Raw genomic sequence first — 20,252 nt, forward strand, 5'->3', positions numbered from 1 at the left:
GTAAAACGGGATTTTAAAATTCAAGGTCCCTTTCTAGAAGAAGTCCTATAATCCTTTAAAGCTCTTTTTTTTTTTTTTTTTTTTTTTTTTTTACAAATGCCATCATGGAGATTGTCATGCTTCATATTGTCATTATGAAAGTAGATGTCTACTCAAATCTGAGGAAATTTACTTTTAGATGTGTCCTTCAAAAACATTTTGCACAAACAGTAATTACCAAGACTTCATTGTGCTGTCGTCATCTATAACCTTGACTGAATAGATTTCAATTTTTCTACTCCTACAGTTTATGAAACATCAGAGTTTCACAATGAATTAACATGCAGAGATTCCCCAAAAGAAAACAGACATATTTTCTACATACCACTTTACAGTAATTCTGTTCTAATCTTTGCAACTTTCCAGTTCCAAGAAATGGTCAAACAAGTGTTATATTTGAATTAAAAGGAGGAAAACTTTGCATGTCTCTTAACTAGCTGGGCTTAATTACATGATCTCATGGGGTCTGAGCCCTAGTGATTTTTGTTGTTGTTTTTGAGAATGGCAGTAAAAGGCTGACAGAGACATCCCAGGGCGCAGGAGAGTGGTCAATCTAGAAAGCTCCTTCCCTTCATTAAAGTAACTCAAAAGTAGTGGGTATTGATTCTAGGCTTTCTGGAGCGTCTGGCCCATTTAATAAAATCCTGTTGCCTTGGTATATGTTGGTCATCTGAGCCGATACTACGACATGGTGCATTCAGTCAGTACTGCCTTTGGTGTATACACTGGGCAGAAATTTAATATGAAGTAATTTGAGTCTTATAATCATTCCTTTCTACACAGCTGAGAAAGGAAAATACCCTTGGAGATTCTTGGCCTGCTGTGGCTCAGAGATGGCCTGACTCAACATTTATAAACACAGCTATACTTGGGGATGTGCTCTGTAGGCTGCAAAATAGTAAACATGAGTAAGAGAAGTCTTCATAGACCTGGTCCTTCTTGGTAAAGTTTTAAAGGTCTAAGGAGAGAATGATTGTACATAAAATTACGGTTCCTTATAAGGAATTTCTGGGTTTCTTATGTTTTATTCTCTATTTTTAGAAGGCAAATGAGCATCACATGTCTAGTGTATGTACTTGCTTATAACTAAGCATGCTTTTGATTTATTGTTGAAAAATAAAACATAAATTTTAAGATTACTTGGTTTTCACTAACCATCAGTTTTACCTTTAAAATACAAACAAAGCAAGACCTTGCCAGTTAAAAATTATGTCTTATGGATTAAATAATGGATCAAGTTTGCATGCCCATTATTACATATCATGTACTGACTTAAAAAATCTACCCAGAGGTTTCAGATAAAAGTTTTTGAGTCCAACTTTATAATTACATTAGAAAGCAAAGATCTCTTAGTATGTTTATATACTGTTCCTCAAGGATCAATTAGACAAAACTAACGACACCATCCCTGTCTGACTTGGTATCCTTACATTATTAGGTGGAAAAAAACAATCAAATTTAACAATTTTGAGTCAGAAATCCTAAAAAAGGACACAAATGACCAAACACCACCATCGGAAACATGTAATCATTGTAAGACTGAAAATATTAGTCACAATCCCTGAACTTTTTCTGTTACTTCACTATGACAATCATCAGTTTCAACACAGAATTTTAGGACTTCACAATTCACCCCATTCAACATTCTAGCAATCTAATGAGTCAAAAGCCCCAGTTCCTGCTGTACTGATTTTTTTTTAACTTCAATTAAAACACGGATGCTTATATTAATCCATTTTAACTCTTTTCTCTGTATATGGACTCCTCATATAATAAATGCAGGTTCAAAAAGAGAAGAAAAGCCCCACACTTTAGCTTTTTTGGAATGCTTCAGTCTTACCACTGATTCTTCCTGATCTCTTTCCCATTCTTTCCCTCTACCCATGATTGTCTTTGGCTCCCCAGGTTTGCATTCCAGGGAAGCAGCTCTTGGCAACACCCAGCCCTTTATGTGGGCTTGGCCGGCAAACTGTGTGCCTCTGGGGGAGCTCCTTTCTCACACCTCCCCCCAATTTCACCTGCAAAGATGCTGTGGCTCTCATCCTGGTGTCCCCAGTCCTCCTTCTCCCCTTCTCCCCGGCAAGCACAAGCCTCCTCTTCAAGTGGACCTGGTCAGCACGCAGCTGCCTGCCCTGGCTCTCAATAGCTGCCTCTGCTGCTGCTGAGCTTTGCCAGAAGGGGCTGCCCCCGACACACTGAGCAATGCTTTGGCAGAGTTTAAAGACTTAAAAAAAAAAAAAAATTCCCAACACTTTCACTTATCATCCCCAGAGAGCGCCCAGCAGGCTCAGTTGACAGGGGACACTCAGATGTGGATTTTTCTTTAGACACTTTTCCCTTTCCATGACATTAGCTCCCTTCACTCCAATCATCTCACCTCCCAGCTCCCAATTCACAGCTCTGCATCTCCTGGTGTTAACACACATCCATTTCAAGAAACAAAATCACTGGTTTATTTGCAATGCATGTGGGAATTCAAGGCAGCCAAAGAATTTGCTTTTTTTTTTTTTTCTTGTTCCTTCTCTTTTTTCTCTATGGCTCTATCTATTCTTATTTTCTTTAAAAAAGTTTTATCATTTAATTAAAAAAAAATCACAATTTTCATGACTCTTAATTTAAATGGAAAAACAGGTTGCGTAATTTTCTTCAATGGACAGTTCTCTTTCTCTGCCACACAACATAATATTCATGAGAACTCAATGGCACAGAGGGCAATCCTCATTATATAAGACCCTAGGAATGCACAAAGCCACGCACAATCCATCCTTTGTAGAGGCTGTGCATAGACCCAGGCAGACGCACACGCTGGCATTTCCTACCGTTCTAATTGCTGTGGGGATTCCGGATTCATCCACTGGCCCAATCCCCGGGTAATGTGGAGCTTTGATGACTGTCACTCTCTTCTCTTCCTCTGAGGATCTGTACAGTGGGATTGAGCTGCTGGTGGTACCGTCCAGAGACTGTGCATGCTGGGAATAGGTCTCTGCAGAATCTGTGCAGAGAATTTGGTGAAATATAATATATTGGATGCAAAAAGACTCAAAATTAATAGTGCCTCTTGTACTTCTGTGCCAATTGTAACATAGAGGTCATATTTCCATGGCTCTGTCTTTTAATTCATTGACTTTGTTTTTGAGCAGCTTGTGGTATAGAGGATATAGTGTAGATGTGCTGTGAACAGGCTATAACATAGAAGACCTCAACATTTATGACATTTGTTGAATGGCTGTTTGACAGCCACTGTTAAGTGAACACGACATGTTCGACCTCATCTTCCCTTCCAGTAATCATGAGGGACTATCTTGGGAGGGAGACAACAATCAGTTCTGATGAGGGGGCAGAAGCTGAGATGAATTCAGTAATTTCCCTCAAGTCACAATTCATACCAATGTTATTCTTGTGATACCACTGACCACCAATGACAGTGACTTCATAAAAAAACCAAGTGAACAAAAAATCACTTTAAAAATTTTTACATCCAAACAAGCATGAATGTTAAAGGTTATGGGTAAAAACAAAAACAAAAACAAAAAATCTTTAAAATAATTAGTATAAATTGAGTTGGGTTTAAATAGCCAATGGCCATAAAAGGCCCTAACCATAACGTTTTACCATTTGAAGATAGCAATGGTATTGAGGATATAAATTAGAGGAAGCTTGTCAAGATCCTATCTTCCTGTTATCTTTATCAACTTCTGGTATACTTTCAGAAGCAACCAAGGGGACACCCAAGTATTATATTTTCCACTTACGCTGAGTTTGAAAATATGTACTGCCATTCATCTGGCAAAATTAGCAATAAGACATCCTGTCTTTTATCAATTAGTTTCAAAATTTTGGTGACTAAGAATGTTACTTTCTTTATACTGTTTATGCCATAGCTTGGTAGTTCTGTCACTCAGAAAGTTCTTTTATGTGGAAACAGAAGAGTCCTATGTTTCTGGATAGAATTCATTGATATCATTCAGATGTACATGTGTGGGGGTAGATGTACATATATATGTACACACACATATACATACACAAATATTATAAATAAATGTGTTTTTTCATGAAAAATTGCATGAACATCATAAATGAACATTTTAAAAAATTCAACTCATCTTTATAAGGGAAATTGGAGTTAAGGTCTAACATTTATAGCTATTATTATTGTTATGAATATTTTCAATTTAGTTTGCAACAGAAAAGCATTTTTAGTATATGTTTTAAAAGAATGGATAAAGCTAGGAATAAAACTGCTTTATGTACCAACGAATATGAAATAAATATCTTTTCAAATTCCAAAAAGGACTTGAGAGCATAATCCTAGTATTTTAATCATCAATGAATGTTTTTCGAAAAGTTAGTACGTGCAAAGTCCTAACCTAAGCACATGGAATCAACTCTGTCTTTACCTATGTTTCTTCAGGTTATAGAGACTGTAGCTTATGCAATGGAAGTTAGTTCTTTATTTTATTATTCTTTTATATGGTCCACTTAACTCTTATCTTTGCAATCCCTTGTCCCCAACTAACTATAAAGAGTAAACGTATAAATTCTTGTAAAATTCTTCTACTATCACAGCATTGGCCAATTAGAATTTGTTTGATGTTTATAAGAGAAAATTCTTCCCATGTAGTATAGTTAATATGTAAAATCTGCTCATTGATAAGGTCTAAAATCAAAGCCTCTCTCTATTTGAATATTTATAATTTTTTTTTGTTTGATGTAATGGTGCTGGTAGGGGGCATAAAACTGTGTTCATTAGGACAAGCAATTGGATAAAGAGTCACACTTTGATAATAAGTATTTGGGAAAGTGTTGTGGATATCCAGAATAACTTGTAAAGCTTTACTTTATATGTGTGATACTATATAGTTCCATTACAAAAATCTAAATATAATGGATTTCTGATATAATACTAAGTATGGGCTGGTGGTTAAAGGGAAAATTTTTGGCACAGGGAAGTTCTACTTTCTTGTACTCTAAAAGGACATCATTATAAGATGCACAGATGATCCCCAGGGGTAGCATTAAAGAAGGTACAAGTATGAGTCTTTAATGAGTCCCACAGCTGCATTTGAAGTCTTATAAAGAATTTGTTGACCATGGAAGCTGAGTTCCACCATGTACAGCCTGGATATTGCCATAACATATTCTTTAGTAAACTAGGGATTATCATGATCTTTCAATATGGAGTCACTATTGGGAAGGTGGGGTGCTGCCTGTTGTCAACCAGGGAATAGCAAAGTCCTGTATTCTGGTCACTTTTTCTCTGTTGCTGATTTGCAGTGGCCAGAGGATGTGTCCTCTCCTTTTTTCCTTTCCCGAGAGGCATATGTGGGCATGCTCTCCTCAGCTTCTTCTCTGCTTCTTGCTCTCCTGGAAGCTTTCTAATTTCTCAACATCACAGAAGCTTTTTCAGCCTGAATTCATATAGTGTTTCAATTTGGTATGTTTTTTAATGTTTGGGGGTTTTAGAAGTATTTATTACATTCTTTTCTAAACCATGCTAATATATTTTATATAAGATTTTTCTTTTTATGGCATAGCATCTTTTTTTGGGGGGAGGTTTAAAGAATTTATGAGGCCCACCAAATTATATGCTTAAATATTTTTATGTTTATGTTTTCTTTTTTCCTGGAGGAGAGCTATATTTTTCATCTGATCCTTAATCCCCAAAGGGTTAAGAACTGTTTCTCTATAAAATTATGGAATCATCATTTAAGAGACCTCTGAAGTTTCCCTTGTTTAGCTTCCTACTACCCCATCCCAAACTGATGGCCTTCTGGTCTTGGTAGTTTATTACCGTGTGAACCAGTACTTTATTGTTTTATTACTTTGTGAGACAGCCTGTTCCTTTGTCACACTGTTTTGACTGTTAAACCATTCTTCCTTGTATATAAACCAAAAAGAACATTCTGCAGCAAAAGTTCTTCCACAAAGGTAAAATCTGCCTCATGGAAAAGTACTACATTAATGTTCCCTGAGGAGTGTAGACTCTCCTCTCCCTAACTGTATCTTTTTCTTTCTACCTGCCACCTCAAATATCAAATAGCCTTTTTCCAGACTCAGAGGTAGATGGGATCATGGTCTTGGAAGAGCTGGGTATCTGTGTTGTCTGATGTTGAAACCTCTGCCCTGGTTCCTCCTAGGACAGGTCATTGAAGAGTGGAGTGTTGAAATATCCTGCCTCACTTTGATGCCTTATGTTTTTCTCGTGTGCTCTGTACTTATATTGAAATAGCTGCGGGACTCCTGGTGCTCACATCACTTACCAAGGGATCTGCCATGCTGCATGATCATGCTTGAGTTGAGCGAGGCTGGGAGAGAATACGCCGAGGGGGAGAACGGCCGTTGATAGTAACTCATTGGACTCACGGCTCCTCCAGAGTTGCCATTCACTGTTATCTGGCTCTGAGGAAAGGGCAGAGGCATCCTGTTATAGCAAACGGTTCCTGTAAACATCTCTCCTTTACATGACAAGGAAAGGCTTCCAACTGCATGACAGTAATCAACTGCCAAGTTCTGATTTATTTCAAAAACTGATGTCATAGGGGCAGGGCACATTTTTTTCAGTCTCAGTCTCTCTCTCTCCATTTTATTTCTGAAAGTCACTCTCCTCTATATCAGAGGGCACAGAAGGTGGCTAGAAAGGATGGAAGCAGTTAGACACTCGGTTCACAGAAGTGCCTAGTGGTATCAACAGGAGTCACCGCTACATAAACTTGGAGGGTGCATGTGCTCCTAAAAATCATGACTTCAGTAGTTGTGACTTAAATTGCACATGCAGGATTTGAAATGAATGCTCTGACATAAGGGAAGAGATTGGTTCTCAGATTTAGGAATATCCTCTAGTGATTAAAGGTTTCCAAAGCAAAGTTAATAATCTAAGGAACAACCTTTTCTAGAAGAGTCACATACCTAGTAAGGCATCAGAAAGACATGTTAAAATACTCACTTTTCCCTACTTCAAACTTCATCTGTTTGATTTATTAACAATTTATTTCAATTAATTTATATATGAGTGTTTTGTATTCCCAAAGGTATCTCAAGATTCTTGTTGAAGATGATCATAGATAGGCTTCTTTTTGAAGTTTTTATAACATACAACCTGGTGCTAACCATATAGTAGACATTCAATAGATACATATTCTAATTGAACTGAATCAGCTTAGTTTTGACAAGTTAAGCTCAGGAATAACAATTCACAGCACAGCGATGAGTATTATGGAGATTATGTACTGCATGCAAATAAGACAAAACATTAGTAAGAACTTTCAGTTAAAATTGTCTTATAGCTGAATACACACAAACACGCGTATGTACATAAAGACCCATAATTTGCGAGCTTGTCCTACTTATTTTAAAACAAAATAAGCTTCTATTATACAGGCTTGAAACATAGACAAATAATTACACAGTTCCACGATTTCACTTTAAAATAGGTTATGTTTTCAAATGACCTAGAATAAATCTGATTTTATTACTTCATAGCCATAACACATAGATACTAAAATCAATAAACATTTCATTATAAGGATTGCACTTTTAAAATACTTCTTTAAGATGTTAGGAAAATTGCTTTCATATCATAACCAATCATATATTGAGTACCTTCTACCTGGAGAGACCTGGACATTCAATGTGAGGCACAGATCTGATCAAATGTTTCAGAGCCTTTAAGTATCCCTGGGCAGTGATCTGAGGATGTTTTTGATTACTTGCCCAAATCAAGTCTGGTGGATCTTTATAAATATAATCTTAATGTTATTGCTCTAATGTGCTATAATTAATGTTAAAAGTAGGAGATTAATTTTTATTAAAAATCAGTAGGTTGCAGTGGGTTGAGTATCCATTATCCAAATGCTTGGGACCAGATGGATTTTGGAATACTTATATATACATAATGACATACCTCAGGGATAGAACCCAAGGCTCAACATGCAATACATTTTTATTTCATTCAAGCATTATACACATATGCTGAAAGTAATTTTAAATAATAATTTTAGTGCACCTGCATTTTGACTGTCCTTTCTCATGGAGTCAGGTGTAGAATTTTTCCACTTTACTATGCCATGTCAGTGCTCAAATTTTTTTCAGATTTTAAAGCATTTTGGATTTTGGAGTTTTGGGTTAGGAATACTCAACCTGTATGTTACGAAACTTAAGAAACGGAATCCTATTTTGATGGTTTCAATAATATTCAGGGATTATAAATGAACATTGAATGTAGATTTACACTTTTTATTGTGTTAAACCAATCAAGATTTTAGTAATTAAATAATACTATTAGGATTTTTGAAAATACTTTATAACTATAGTGATTATAATTAAAGATGAGGAAAAACATCTCATGAAGAACCTATGAGCAATAAACTGATATTGGTATTCATTTCAGTTGCCGTCCCCCCCTGACTGTGTACACAAGACCATATGCATAACTGAAGATCCCAGAGAGTCTTAATAACAGACAACTGAAGAGATCAGTACACGAATTGATATGCTCTGGTAGGACATAGGCAGCCATACCTGCCAAGCACCTGATAACACAGGCTGGTCTCCTGGTGTGGCAAGGGAGGAACGTTTAGTGGAGTAAGACCTATAATATGTTTTAAACACCTTCATTGGATGATTACCAAAACCCATCCAAAAAAAGATGGATGGGATTCATTTCCTGTAATTGCAGAGTCTTAAAAAATATATGGGTTCCTAAAACATTTCTCTATGCATGAATGTTGCAGATTTAATGTCCTGGATAGAATATAGAAACTATGTAACATGAATAAAATTTGTTTATGACAGTGCTCATTTGGAACTTCATTGTAACATTTATTTTAGGAAAATAAATTCCCATTTATTTATTTATTTATTTATTTATTTTCTGCCTAAAGTTATGTGCCTTTGAAATGGAAACCATTATTTCTACATTATATGCAATTGAAAATTTGTGCCATAACATTTTGAAGCATTTTAGGCATTCGTTAATAATTTATTAGGAACTGCTTGGCATATGGACACTTTTCAATGACATAGCATGTAGAAAAAATATTTATAGATGGAAGGCAAATATAAATAATGTATTCATAAATTTCTGTATTGGAGTGGCTCAGGAAAAATAATTCCAAAACAATCACAGGGCTAAATTTCTGTAATGTTAATTAAGATTATTTACATCATCCTCTCCTGTGGGGCAAAAGGGTTCAAAAGATGTAGTTTTTTAGTAAAAGGCAAGTAAGAAGAATGAGCACCACTCAGTCAGTAAGCACTTCTGTGAGAAACAAGGATATTAAACTATTTACATAGGACCATTAATATGAGTCAGTGAGGAAAAATGTTATCTACCAGGTATTAACATTGGATTAAAATTTTTGAAACATTTTAGACTTTTTTCTACATTCTAATTATAACAGTATACATATTTAACTTTCTGAGATAACTCATATTAAGGAAAATCACTGTACAACTCACCAGCCATAACCATATACTGAGCCATAAGTAAACCATTTTGAAGCAATCATAAATAACTCTTTAAAATTAAGTAAAGAAAATCTAAGTAAATTTTATAGCTTGAAGTAATCTTAATGAGGATGACTGTAGTGCATCTCCCTGGCAGATGGTATAGAATTGGTTTACTCATCAACACCTATGTGAAAAAAAAATGTTCAGCTGCATAACAAGATGGCAGACAAGAAATCAGTCTCTGTAAAAAACGGTGGAGGCGAAGGAAGGAAGAATAATTACATGAGTGGTGGCAGGGGTGGTTAAGGTGGTGCCATCTGTCACAGCAGACCTCTGACCCCAGGTTGGGGAAGGTGTCTCAGAACAGTCAGTGGTGTCAGGGTTACCCATCTGCAGCTCAGCTAGAATGGATGCGGAGGACTCGCTCTCAGAGCGGGAGGAGTGCTCGCCCAGGGAGGAGTCTGTCCTGAGAGAGCCTGGGTCGTGGCTGTGGACAAGGCTTTCGGGAGCTAGGAGAGGGTGTTTATAGGAACAATGTGACAGGCTCTGGGGCTTAGGCAGGCACGAAGGCCCCAGATCATCAGGTGGCCGTGCTGGGCTGGAGCCTCTATCTGGTGCAAAAGTGATTCCTTTTGGGTTAAAAGGAATCGCAGGAAAAGGGCACGAAGAAGCAGCTTCTGATGTGGTTTGTCTGTGTGTCTGTGAAGCATTTACCTCCAACACACTGGCAGCTAAGTGCTGATTTCCACGCTGAGTTTGAGGAAAAATAATAAGAACAGATATGAATTATCCAATGAACAAAAACATCTCTGTTTGGCAATGGAGCAGAGAAGGCAAAGCATTGGTTTTATTTGCAAGCACTTTAAGAAAATACACTCAGATGGATTAGGTGTCAACCACACAGTACAGAGAAAACATGGAAACATGAAGAAAACGAAGCCAGGCAGTGTTTTTTGGAAACAAGACTAGTTTTCACACGGCACTGCAAACTAAGTTTGGGTAGTAGGGGCTGTGAGTGTTGACATAAGAGATTTCTCCCTCAAAAGTTTGAGCTTTTTGTCCTGGTGACAGCAAAATGATATCAGATTGTCCATGGCTGGGCAGTATTAGTTTGACCTTCACAAGAGAAGCCTTGTAGCATAGCTCTTCCTGTGGCCTCTCCATGGCCATAATGTCCCCAAACTATAAATCAGTTTGCCTCATTTTTTTTTTCTGGCTTATGGATTTAAATACTGATCAAACTAAAAAACAACTAAGTGGAAAGGGGATTTGTTTCCTTTCCACTCGTTGAGTCTGTTGATTTCACTGAAACATGAAAAAAACAACTGAACTTTAAAATAGCAGTGCAAATAGAAGTTCTTATGTGTGAAAATGAAGTGAAAAGAAAAACCAGCCAGTGGGAATGGTTAGAAGGCACCGTCCTTGGTTAGAGCTAATGTTAAATCTCAGGAAAAGGAGAAAGAAACGGAAGGAGAAATAAAAGGTTTAAGATCATCAAAGCTATTTATAAAATGCATATATGTTGGAGGGATTGTCTGCAGCAGGAAGGGAGAAGATGGTCCATTAAACATTTTTGCATTCATCTCATAATTTTGATGGTGTCTGACCATACGTATTAAATATAATGATAATCATAAAACTCCGTGAATGAATTAAACTTCAAAGCAATTTTTCCCTTTTAGTCTCCCCTCCTTGAAGAATACAGGATCTTGGGGTATTTGAGACACTGCCAGGTGTAAGATGGCTAAAAGCATTATGGGATATTATCATCAAGGAGGGACGTGGATTAAAAAGAATTGTATAAACTTAGCAATATTGCCTAGTAAAGATTTAAGTGGTACCATTTGGTGTCCTTGGCCAGCCATAATTTTCATAGCAGCTGATGTCATATAGGTTGAGGGCCTCATAAAAGTCATAATTATTTTTTTTGCCTCAGGCTTTTAATTGAATACTTAAAATGCACCATATAAAAATTTCTCTCTGGGTCATAGATCCCATAGAAAGCTCTTGATTCTTCTCTTAGGAAAATTGTAAAAGTTCATGCATACATAAGGTTCTGTATAAACAGAAATACTTGCTTCTTGACGAATCATATTACATTTGTTTCTATAGCTAGAACTGTAAAATTCAATAGTTGGTCACCCAACTATTTCTTTTTGGGGAGGTACTGGGGATTGAACTCAGGGACTCTCAACCATTGAGCCACATCCTCAGCCCTATCCTCAGGGGCTCATGCACTCTTTAAAGCACATCCTTAATCCAACGAAGTTAAGAAATTCCAACCCTGCATAAAAAGACAGATTTCCATATTCTATTTTTATTTAATAAGCTTTGTTATTATTGTTGTTTAAACATAGTCATTTTAAATAATTTTTTCTTACTGTTTATGATTTTTAAAATCTCTAGAACTAACTGATTGATTTTAAGTCTGAGTTACCTAGACTCAAAAGGTTTTAATGGGAGTGTATCCATTGTATTAGAAAACATTTATAATAATTGTAGATTTTATTGGGACAGAGCTACAATTTTATGAAACTATAATAATTATAATTTAATACATCAAATTTTGATTCAAGTCTGAATGAAATTCAATATGAAGCACTCTTTGGATAGAGTCAGTGGAATTTCTTACTGTAAAGTGCTTTCACTAAACTAGTTTCCATATAATCATGAAAATATTCCATGGATCATTAAATTTGTGTATACTAAGTGAAAATTCTGTTAAATATTTTAAACAATGAAAAAGAAGTTGAGTCATCTGCTTAAATGAGTTTTTGGTCCCCTTAAAAATTAGAAAAATTTAATGACTTCAACTCTCATGAGATTGACTCTCCGTGTCCTTTGATGTGAAACATGTCAAAAACTAAGGCATATTCTTCCCATGATTACCTGGGTCATGGCATTGCATCTGGGAATGGTCTTTATCCATTCATTCATTTTTCCAAAGAGAATACACACAGAAAAGAGAACTGTTTCATCTTTTGTATTTTTCTTGCTACCTCCTGACATGGTCACAATTTTGAGTCTCTTAAGATGTGTATGTGGGGCATGTATGTATGTGAAGGGTGTATGTGTGTGTGCATGTGTGTCTGAAGGTAACATGAAATACTTGCTTCTTGACGAATCATATTACATTTGTTTCTATAGCTAGAACTGCAAAATTCAATAGTTGGTCACCCAACTATTTCTTTTTTGGGGGGACTGGGGATTGAACTCAGGGACACTCAACCATTCAGCGACATCCTCAGCCCTATTTTATATATATATTTTTTTATTTAGAGACAGGGTCTCACTGAATTGCTTAGCACCTCATTTTTGCTGAGGCTGGCTTTGAACTTGCCATCCTTTTGCCTTAGCCTCCCAAGCTGCTGGGATTATGGGCCATTGTGCCAGGCTAACTATTCATTTATTTAGTAAAGTTTTGAAATACCTTGGAATCCTTTTACATGACCTTAATCTCCATACTAACGAAATGCTCCTGGACAGAAGAGCAGAGGGAACCATCTCATATACATTTCCCCAGAAAATGTGAGAAAAGAAGAAAATGAATGTGAAAAAAAAAAAAAAGAGGGAGGAAGAAGTATTATCTTGCTCTGGACTACACTACTGTAGCAACTTTATTTGAATGTAGTGGCAGAGATGACTGCAGAAAATCACCCTGTTTTATGTCTTCTTTGCAAGACTATGTAAAGCTAAGCTGTCTGAATATGGGTCAAGGGTCACTAACTTTTTATGAATTTGAGATGCTTTTTGTTTTCGCTAAAATTATTGAGGGAGGAGCTAGAAACGCCAGCTAGCTGCTGCCTGGTCTTTAGAAAGAAAGGGAAACTTCCCAAAGCTTGGCATCCCTATTTCACCTGATTATTAAAAATAGCATTGAGCCTGTTGGTCCAACTGAATTCAATCCAGAATGCTAAGGAGAATCTGTGGATGAGAAAGATGACTAAATCAAGTCTGGAGCTCCCTGAGTAATGAAGAGCAAGGGAACTCAGAGGAAGGTAGATGTCAGAAGTGGAAAAAGCACAGTGAGTTGGAGGTAAGCACAGCAAACTCAAGTGCCTGCCATGGAGCAGGAAGCCATCTGGACTATGCAAATCAATCCAGATACTAGGTAACTCAGAGAATGCTGGGAACCAGGACAGAATGGAGAAAACATATTCCCCAAAGGCAGGATGGATCTGCCCAATGTCCTTTGGCTTGAAAGATGTCACAAGCTAAAGTACTTTCTCTCTAAAATGATCATGTCATGTGTGATATCATTAAAAATAAAAAGTAAATTAAAATTAAAAATTTCATTAAAAATGAAATTAACTCAGTGACAACCACAGCATATCAGTAGTCATAAGCCCTCAAACCACCAGTTTGTTGACTCTGTAGACGTAGAAGATGGAGGTGGAAAGAGGGAAGGTGGATGTGGACTTGGTGTGAAGCTGGGATAGGAAGAAAGTGCATGGCGTGGCAGGATGTGGAGTGAAGTACTTATTTGGAGGCAAATATTTAACTGAGAGATAAGAGCTCAGTAACTGAAATAAACATTATTTGAATGCAATATTAGGGAAAAAAATCAATGCAAACAAAAGTCCATACTGAATAAAATTTCCAAAGTTTAAATAAAGACCAGTGCCATGCCAAGCCATGTTGGAGACTGAGGAAAAAAGAACAGTTTGTGTACATGATTTTTTTGCAGGAGATACTGGGGATTGAACTTATGGGTGCTCAACCACTAAGCCACATCCCCAACCTTATTTTTGTATTTTGTTTAGAGACAGGGTCTCACTGAGTTGCTTAGCACCTCAACACTGCTGAGACTGGCTTTGAACTCACGATCCTCCTGCCTCAGCTTCCCAAGCCACTGGGATTACAGGCATGTGCCACCACGCCCAACTGTGTCCATGATTTTTTATGAAAGCATATGCCAGCAATAATGTTTCCAAACTCTACATCTTTGCTGATCTCATGTTTAATTGAGAGAATAGTCATGTTTGACAATTTCCTCTTGACCAATGAAGAGCTTAAATATTTTTTTGTTTGACTTAAGATGAAATAAATTTATGATAAATTTTTTTTGGTAAATAAAATTTATTTTTATTTACCAAAATTTGAATAATTCATTTTAGTAAAGCTACCTTTCAAATTCTCAGTATTTTCAAAAGATCTAAATACTCTAGAAATAAAACTATTAAAAACATACACAAATGTATATGTAGAGGGACATATTTTCTCTTCAGCTTTATGTTCCATATTTTCTCTTTAGCTTGACAGGGCCTTGGGGACTAAGATATTAACATCTTCCCTTTAACATCTTTAGCCACTGAGCTTCTAGGCCTTTCTCAAGGAACATGTGGGGCATGTATTCAACAGCAAGCAAAGGGATTTAGCAGGTTTTTGTTTGTTGTTTGTCTGTGAGGTTAACAAATTGCAAAAGATGTAAGTCATATTGTTTGACTTTGACAACAGGTGGGAGAGCCTCCTGGTGGCCTTGGATCTGCAGTCAGGTAGACTTGGTCAAGTTGTATCATCATCCTTGGCCTCAGTTTCCTCATATGTAAAATATGAGCATAAGTAAAACCCATCTCATAAAGTTTGTGAAAAATTAAATGAGATAATGTAATAAAGGTGCTTGGCACAGTGCCTAATGTGTTGTAATAACTGTTATTTTTTAAAAAAACAAACATGCTTAGAAGGCATTGGGATGCTTTGCACAAAAAAACAGGATAGAGAGAAGACAGCAATATGAAAACTGTCAATAGTAGGAAGAAAACTTCAACTTTTCTTGCTCCACAGAATGAATATGTATGATTTAAGGAAGGTAAGTTCAAGAACAAGCTGATTGCCCACCATTTGGGAGATGTAGAGGATTTCAAGATTCTTATGATTTTTAAATGGGGATAACAATCCCAAATATTCTCTAACATTCAGTCTTTCTCTTACACACACACACACTCACACACACACACACACACACACACACACATCAGATGATGACATTGTCAAAGATCTTGTAAACTCATAGCAAAGTGGTTACAGAACATTGGTTGACCAGACTAATGGAATACATCAAAGATCAGATCTGGTACTTATGGGGATGGTCCAGAAAGTATACTCTGTAATTCATACTTTTTCTGTCATTTCCACACAGTTGACACTTATTCCTTACTCTGCATATTGATTTCTACATATTGATCCCATGGAGCAAAAGAAATGAGTTTTCTCTCTGCTCTACTTGACAGATAAATTCCCCTTTGTGTCCCCAACATATGTGCAGTAGTTGCTGTGGAAGTCTTTGGCAAATGATTGATTATGTTGTTTCATAACAGAAGGGCCAAGTTTATCCCTTAGACGAAAAGAGCACAGCACGTACAAACGCCATCAAAGACCAGGTGTAGCTTTTTGCTGTCTTTTTAAAGCTTCTGGCTTAGGCTTTCACACATCTGACACTGAGAACAGTGTGACAATTTTAGCAACGGTATATTTGTTCACACAGCAACAGAAGGATAACATGCCTCATTTTTTCGTCTTTCTATACATAAATTTGTGGGAGGTAAATTTTAAAATGTGCAGTTGACAAACCATATGTCAAATTGTCAGAATTCCTCTAACAGTAGCCTATAGTCATCTATTTACACTAACGGTCAGACTTTCATAATAACAATCATATGTAAATGAAACTTCTTCAATACTAAAATTTGTTTTCCAGTCCTTAGTGTAGATTGCTTTTGTTCCTTAGTCTTCTAATTTCTTGGGAAACTAATTTTTTATAATAGCACATATTTGACTGATATATAGAATATGGCTTATAGTGCTTGATGCTTACTAAGATTTCTTGCAAGAATGTGAAATGTAAGTATTTAAAATGGAAAGGTTGGGCTGGGGATGTGGCTCAAGCGGTAGCGCGCTCGCCTGGCATGCGTGGGGCCCAGGTTCGATCCTCAGCACCACATACCAACAAAGATGTTGTGTCCGCCGAGAACTAAAAAATAAATATTAAAAAATTCTCTCTCTCTCTATCACTCTCTCTCCTCTCTCACTCTCTCTTTAAAAAAATAAAATAAAATAAAATGGAAAGGTCACCTGTGTAAAAAACCATTAAATGGAAAATGAGGGTTAAAGATGATGTATATTACAATAGTAATGATGTGAAAACAAATTAAATGTCCATCAAAAGATGAATTGATAAAGAAAATGTAGCATATACATACAATGGAATATCCTTTTGCATTAAAAAAAAGGCAATCTTGCAATATGTTACAACCTGGGTGAATCTGGAGGACATTATGTAAGTGAAGTAAACTAGTCACAGAAGGATGAATACTGCCTCATTCCCCTTATGCGAGGCATCTAACACAGTCAAACCCATGAAAGCAGAAAGGAGAGTGGTATTCGCCAGGGGCTGTGGGGAGGTAGAATTGAATTGCTTTCAATGTGTGCAGAGTTTCATTTATGCATGATGAGTGAACTGTAGAGATCTTCTGTATGACATTATGCCTGTAGTTGACTACACTGTAAAGAAGACTTCAAATTTGTTAAGAAGGTAGATCTCATGGTACCTGTTCTTACCAGAATAAAAAATAAGACAATTAAAACTGCAACAGCTTTATGCTTCCTTTTTTTTTTTTTTTTAGAGAGAGAGAGAGTGAGAGAGGAGAGAGACAGATAGAGAGAATTTTTTTTTAATATTTATTTTTTTGTTCTCGGCGGACACAACATCTTTGTTGGTATGTGGTGCTGAGGATCGAACCCTGGCCGCACGCATGCCAGGAGAGCGCGCTACCGCTTGAGCCACATCCCCAGCCCTTATGCTTCCTTTTTTGACTGTTAGGACACACTCTATCTTGAAACAAACTATAAGTCTGATGAAGAAAAGTCTTATTTACCAGTATAAAAATGAAGTAGTCTTAAAAATAATATATTTCTTTTCCCCAATCAGGTCCATAATTTGTAAAAATGACATCATTTCAAAATAATAACGGTTACTTTATGTTGAAGAATTACTGTGTAGCAGGCACTATGCCAACCTTCCTATATGTATTATTTTACTTAAACCTCATGGCAACTGTAGGAGATGAATGCTATTATTAGCTCCATTTTATAGATGAAAAAACCGAGGCTCAAGAAGGGAGAATAACTAATCAGAAGGTCCTACGTTAATATCACCTTGGAAGACCTGACAGTCCAGTTGCTCTCCTCCTAGGCTTTCTTAATTGCACTCCAAAAGTCAAGATTAGGTTTTCAAATTCCATCTTATACTTGCCCCGTCTGCAGCACTTGAGCAGTGAACCATTCCTTCTCCGTGTGATTTCCCCTCTTGTCTATTCACCTGCCCCAGATCTCTGGATTTCCTCCATCTGAGAATATGGCTTTCAGTCTCCTGGGCTGGTTTTTCCTATTAATGTTGGGATTTGCTTAGGCTCAATTCTTGGGTATCTTCTTTTCTCCATACTCGTTCCCTGTTGACCTCACTCAAGTCTCACTGGCTACGAGAAACGTCTGTAAGCTGATGGCTTTAACTGTGAACTTATTTCCTGAATTCCAGACTCTTGTATCCAACTGGACACTTCACCTCTCCCTGTGGGTGTCTTAGAGACACCTCAAAGTTATCATGTCCCAGTTGGATGTGGTGGTGCACACCTGGAATCCCGTGACACTGGAGGGTGAGGCAGGAGGATTGCAAGTTTGGGGCCAGCCTCAGCAACTTAGTGAGACCCTAAGCAATTTAGTGACACCCTGTCTCAATAGCAACAATAACAATAACAACAACACAAAAGGGTTGGGGATGTGACTCAGGGACCCTGGGTTCAATATCTAGTACCAAAAAAAAAAAAAAAAAAGAAAGAAAGAAAGAAAAAATCATGTCCCAAATAGTATCTGTTTCCCCTGACTGCTCTGCCCATGGTTGTTTGGTCTCTGTTGATGGCAACACCACCGTCTCAGCTGATGTCAACCTTGATTCTTCCTCTCACGCCCCATGAGCAATCTGCCAGGAAGTCCCTTGTACTGTACTTCTGAAATATAGCCACATAGTTGAATTTCTCACCACCCCTACTGCTTCCCCCTGGCTTTCAGTCACCATTGTTTCTCACTGAATTTATATTTTCCTAATCGGTTTGCCTGCTCACTTTCTGGCCCTAGGATAGATAGGTTTGTTCTCAGTTGTTCTAAATGTCCCTGCTAGAATGAGTTGGTTAGGATGTAAGCCAAATAATTATAGTAGCAGCCTCAAAATCCTTCAGCGATTCCCATTTTTACTGAGGATAAGAGTCAAAATCTTTGCAATGGCTTCCAAGGACTTTGGTCAGTTGGTCTTTGTTTTCTGTGACTCCACCTCCTATTACTCTAGGCCTCACTTCCTCTCTGGCTTCCTTGCTGGTCCGACCTTGGACCTTAAATGGCAGCAGCATGCTTCAGCCTTAGAGTCTTTGCACTGGATGTTCTCTCTGCCTAGAATATTTGTCCCCACTTCAATGCTGTTCTGTCCTTTCAATGATATCTATTTGACTAACCTGTGCGCCCCATCTCTCTGCTCAGCATTGCTTAATCACATTTCCCCAGAGTAATGTCTTTCTAATGTAGATAAATTACTTAAGTTTTTATTAACATTTGCCTCCCCCACACACACACGGCTTCAACTCCAGCTCTGTCACTAGAACCTTGATACATAGCAAGTATCAATAAATATTTGTTGAATGAATAAAAGTAGCAGAATCTTGCATCTTAACTTTGGGATCATGCTAATCCTCTGGGGATTGTGTAATTATCAATTATACAATGATGCTATGACAGAATTTTACATATATGGAAATCTTTACTTCCTAAAAATCTGGCTAATAAAAGTTGATTAATTAGATAGATAATTAATTAGATAGTGGAGACCCACTATCCTCAGTCAGCCTGGATAGTGACAAAACCATGGAAATGATCAGACTTAGGTTTTCAAACATAATAAAACCGTTTTGAGGAGCCAAATTGTATTAGATGAGTCCAATTGTTCTAAATGTCCCTGTGACTTCGCCGACCCCTGCTTCCTGTAGGGACACATCCTGAGACCCATGTCAGCTCCCTGATGCTAGCATAGTTCTGGATGTACAGGCTTAGATTGATTTTGCTTCCTCAGACCATCCTGAGCTCTTGGGCCCCATTAAGACACCTGCCTTATTTCTCCTTATGTCATAGCCCCATGTCTCTTTTCACTAGTGAGAAACTATTTCACAATGAGAGGTATCATAGTTCTTCTGAGGACAAGCTCTGCGGCCATTGGGTTTATATTCTGACTGGGGAAGCAACTCACTTTGGTGCCTCAGTTGCCTTATCTATAAAATAATTGTAATAATACATACATAATCAATACATATTGATGATGGAAATAAATCAATAGGGCAATGCCTGCATATGGGAAAACCTTATTATTTATTAGCTGCTTTTATTATTGATATTATCTTATTACCTGTGGGCTCTCCAAAGATATTAATGTTAATCCAAAAAGTTTGCTCTCCTGAATGAGTTTTGTATATTATGATTAGCTAATGAAGGGGATATTTTAATACATCTTATATTTTAATCATCTTTGTTTAAGTTTTCTACATTATGGATGGATAGGAGGATCTTGTTGTCAGATATCTATTGAAGACTCTCTTCAAAGTTGTGTTGTGGATGATATTTAACAACTCAGTGGCAGTAAATAGTATTATACAAGCCATTTACTTAGGTCCTATTGTTTTCAATACTTTCATGACTGCTATTGCTGCTAGTATTATGTTTTTCATTAGTGG

General features: G+C 37.1%; 1 protein-coding gene across 42 annotated transcripts in view; it reads right to left on the bottom strand.

Moving 5' to 3' along the window:
* Sorbs2 (sorbin and SH3 domain containing 2) overlaps positions 1-20,252 on the bottom strand; it is a 326,988-nt gene that overhangs the window by 65,170 nt on the left and 241,566 nt on the right. For 36 of the 42 annotated variants that reach the window (XM_040294542.2, XM_040294547.2, XM_078031050.1 and 33 more), the window contains 2 exons: positions 6,300-6,438; positions 2,859-3,031 (listed from right to left, as the gene is read on the bottom strand). In XM_040294542.2, coding sequence (XP_040150476.2) covers positions 2,859-3,031; positions 6,300-6,438 — 312 coding nt within the window. Of the gene's footprint in view, positions 1-2,057; positions 2,250-2,858; positions 3,032-6,299; positions 6,439-20,252 lie in introns of those variants that run through there. The other 6 variants (XM_021729044.3, XM_078031057.1, XM_040294645.2 and 3 more) reach the window with 5 other exon arrangements.

The sequence above is a fragment of the Ictidomys tridecemlineatus genome, chromosome 14 (assembly GCF_052094955.1).
Source record: "Ictidomys tridecemlineatus isolate mIctTri1 chromosome 14, mIctTri1.hap1, whole genome shotgun sequence".
NCBI classification, from domain to species: domain Eukaryota; kingdom Metazoa; phylum Chordata; class Mammalia; order Rodentia; family Sciuridae; genus Ictidomys; species Ictidomys tridecemlineatus.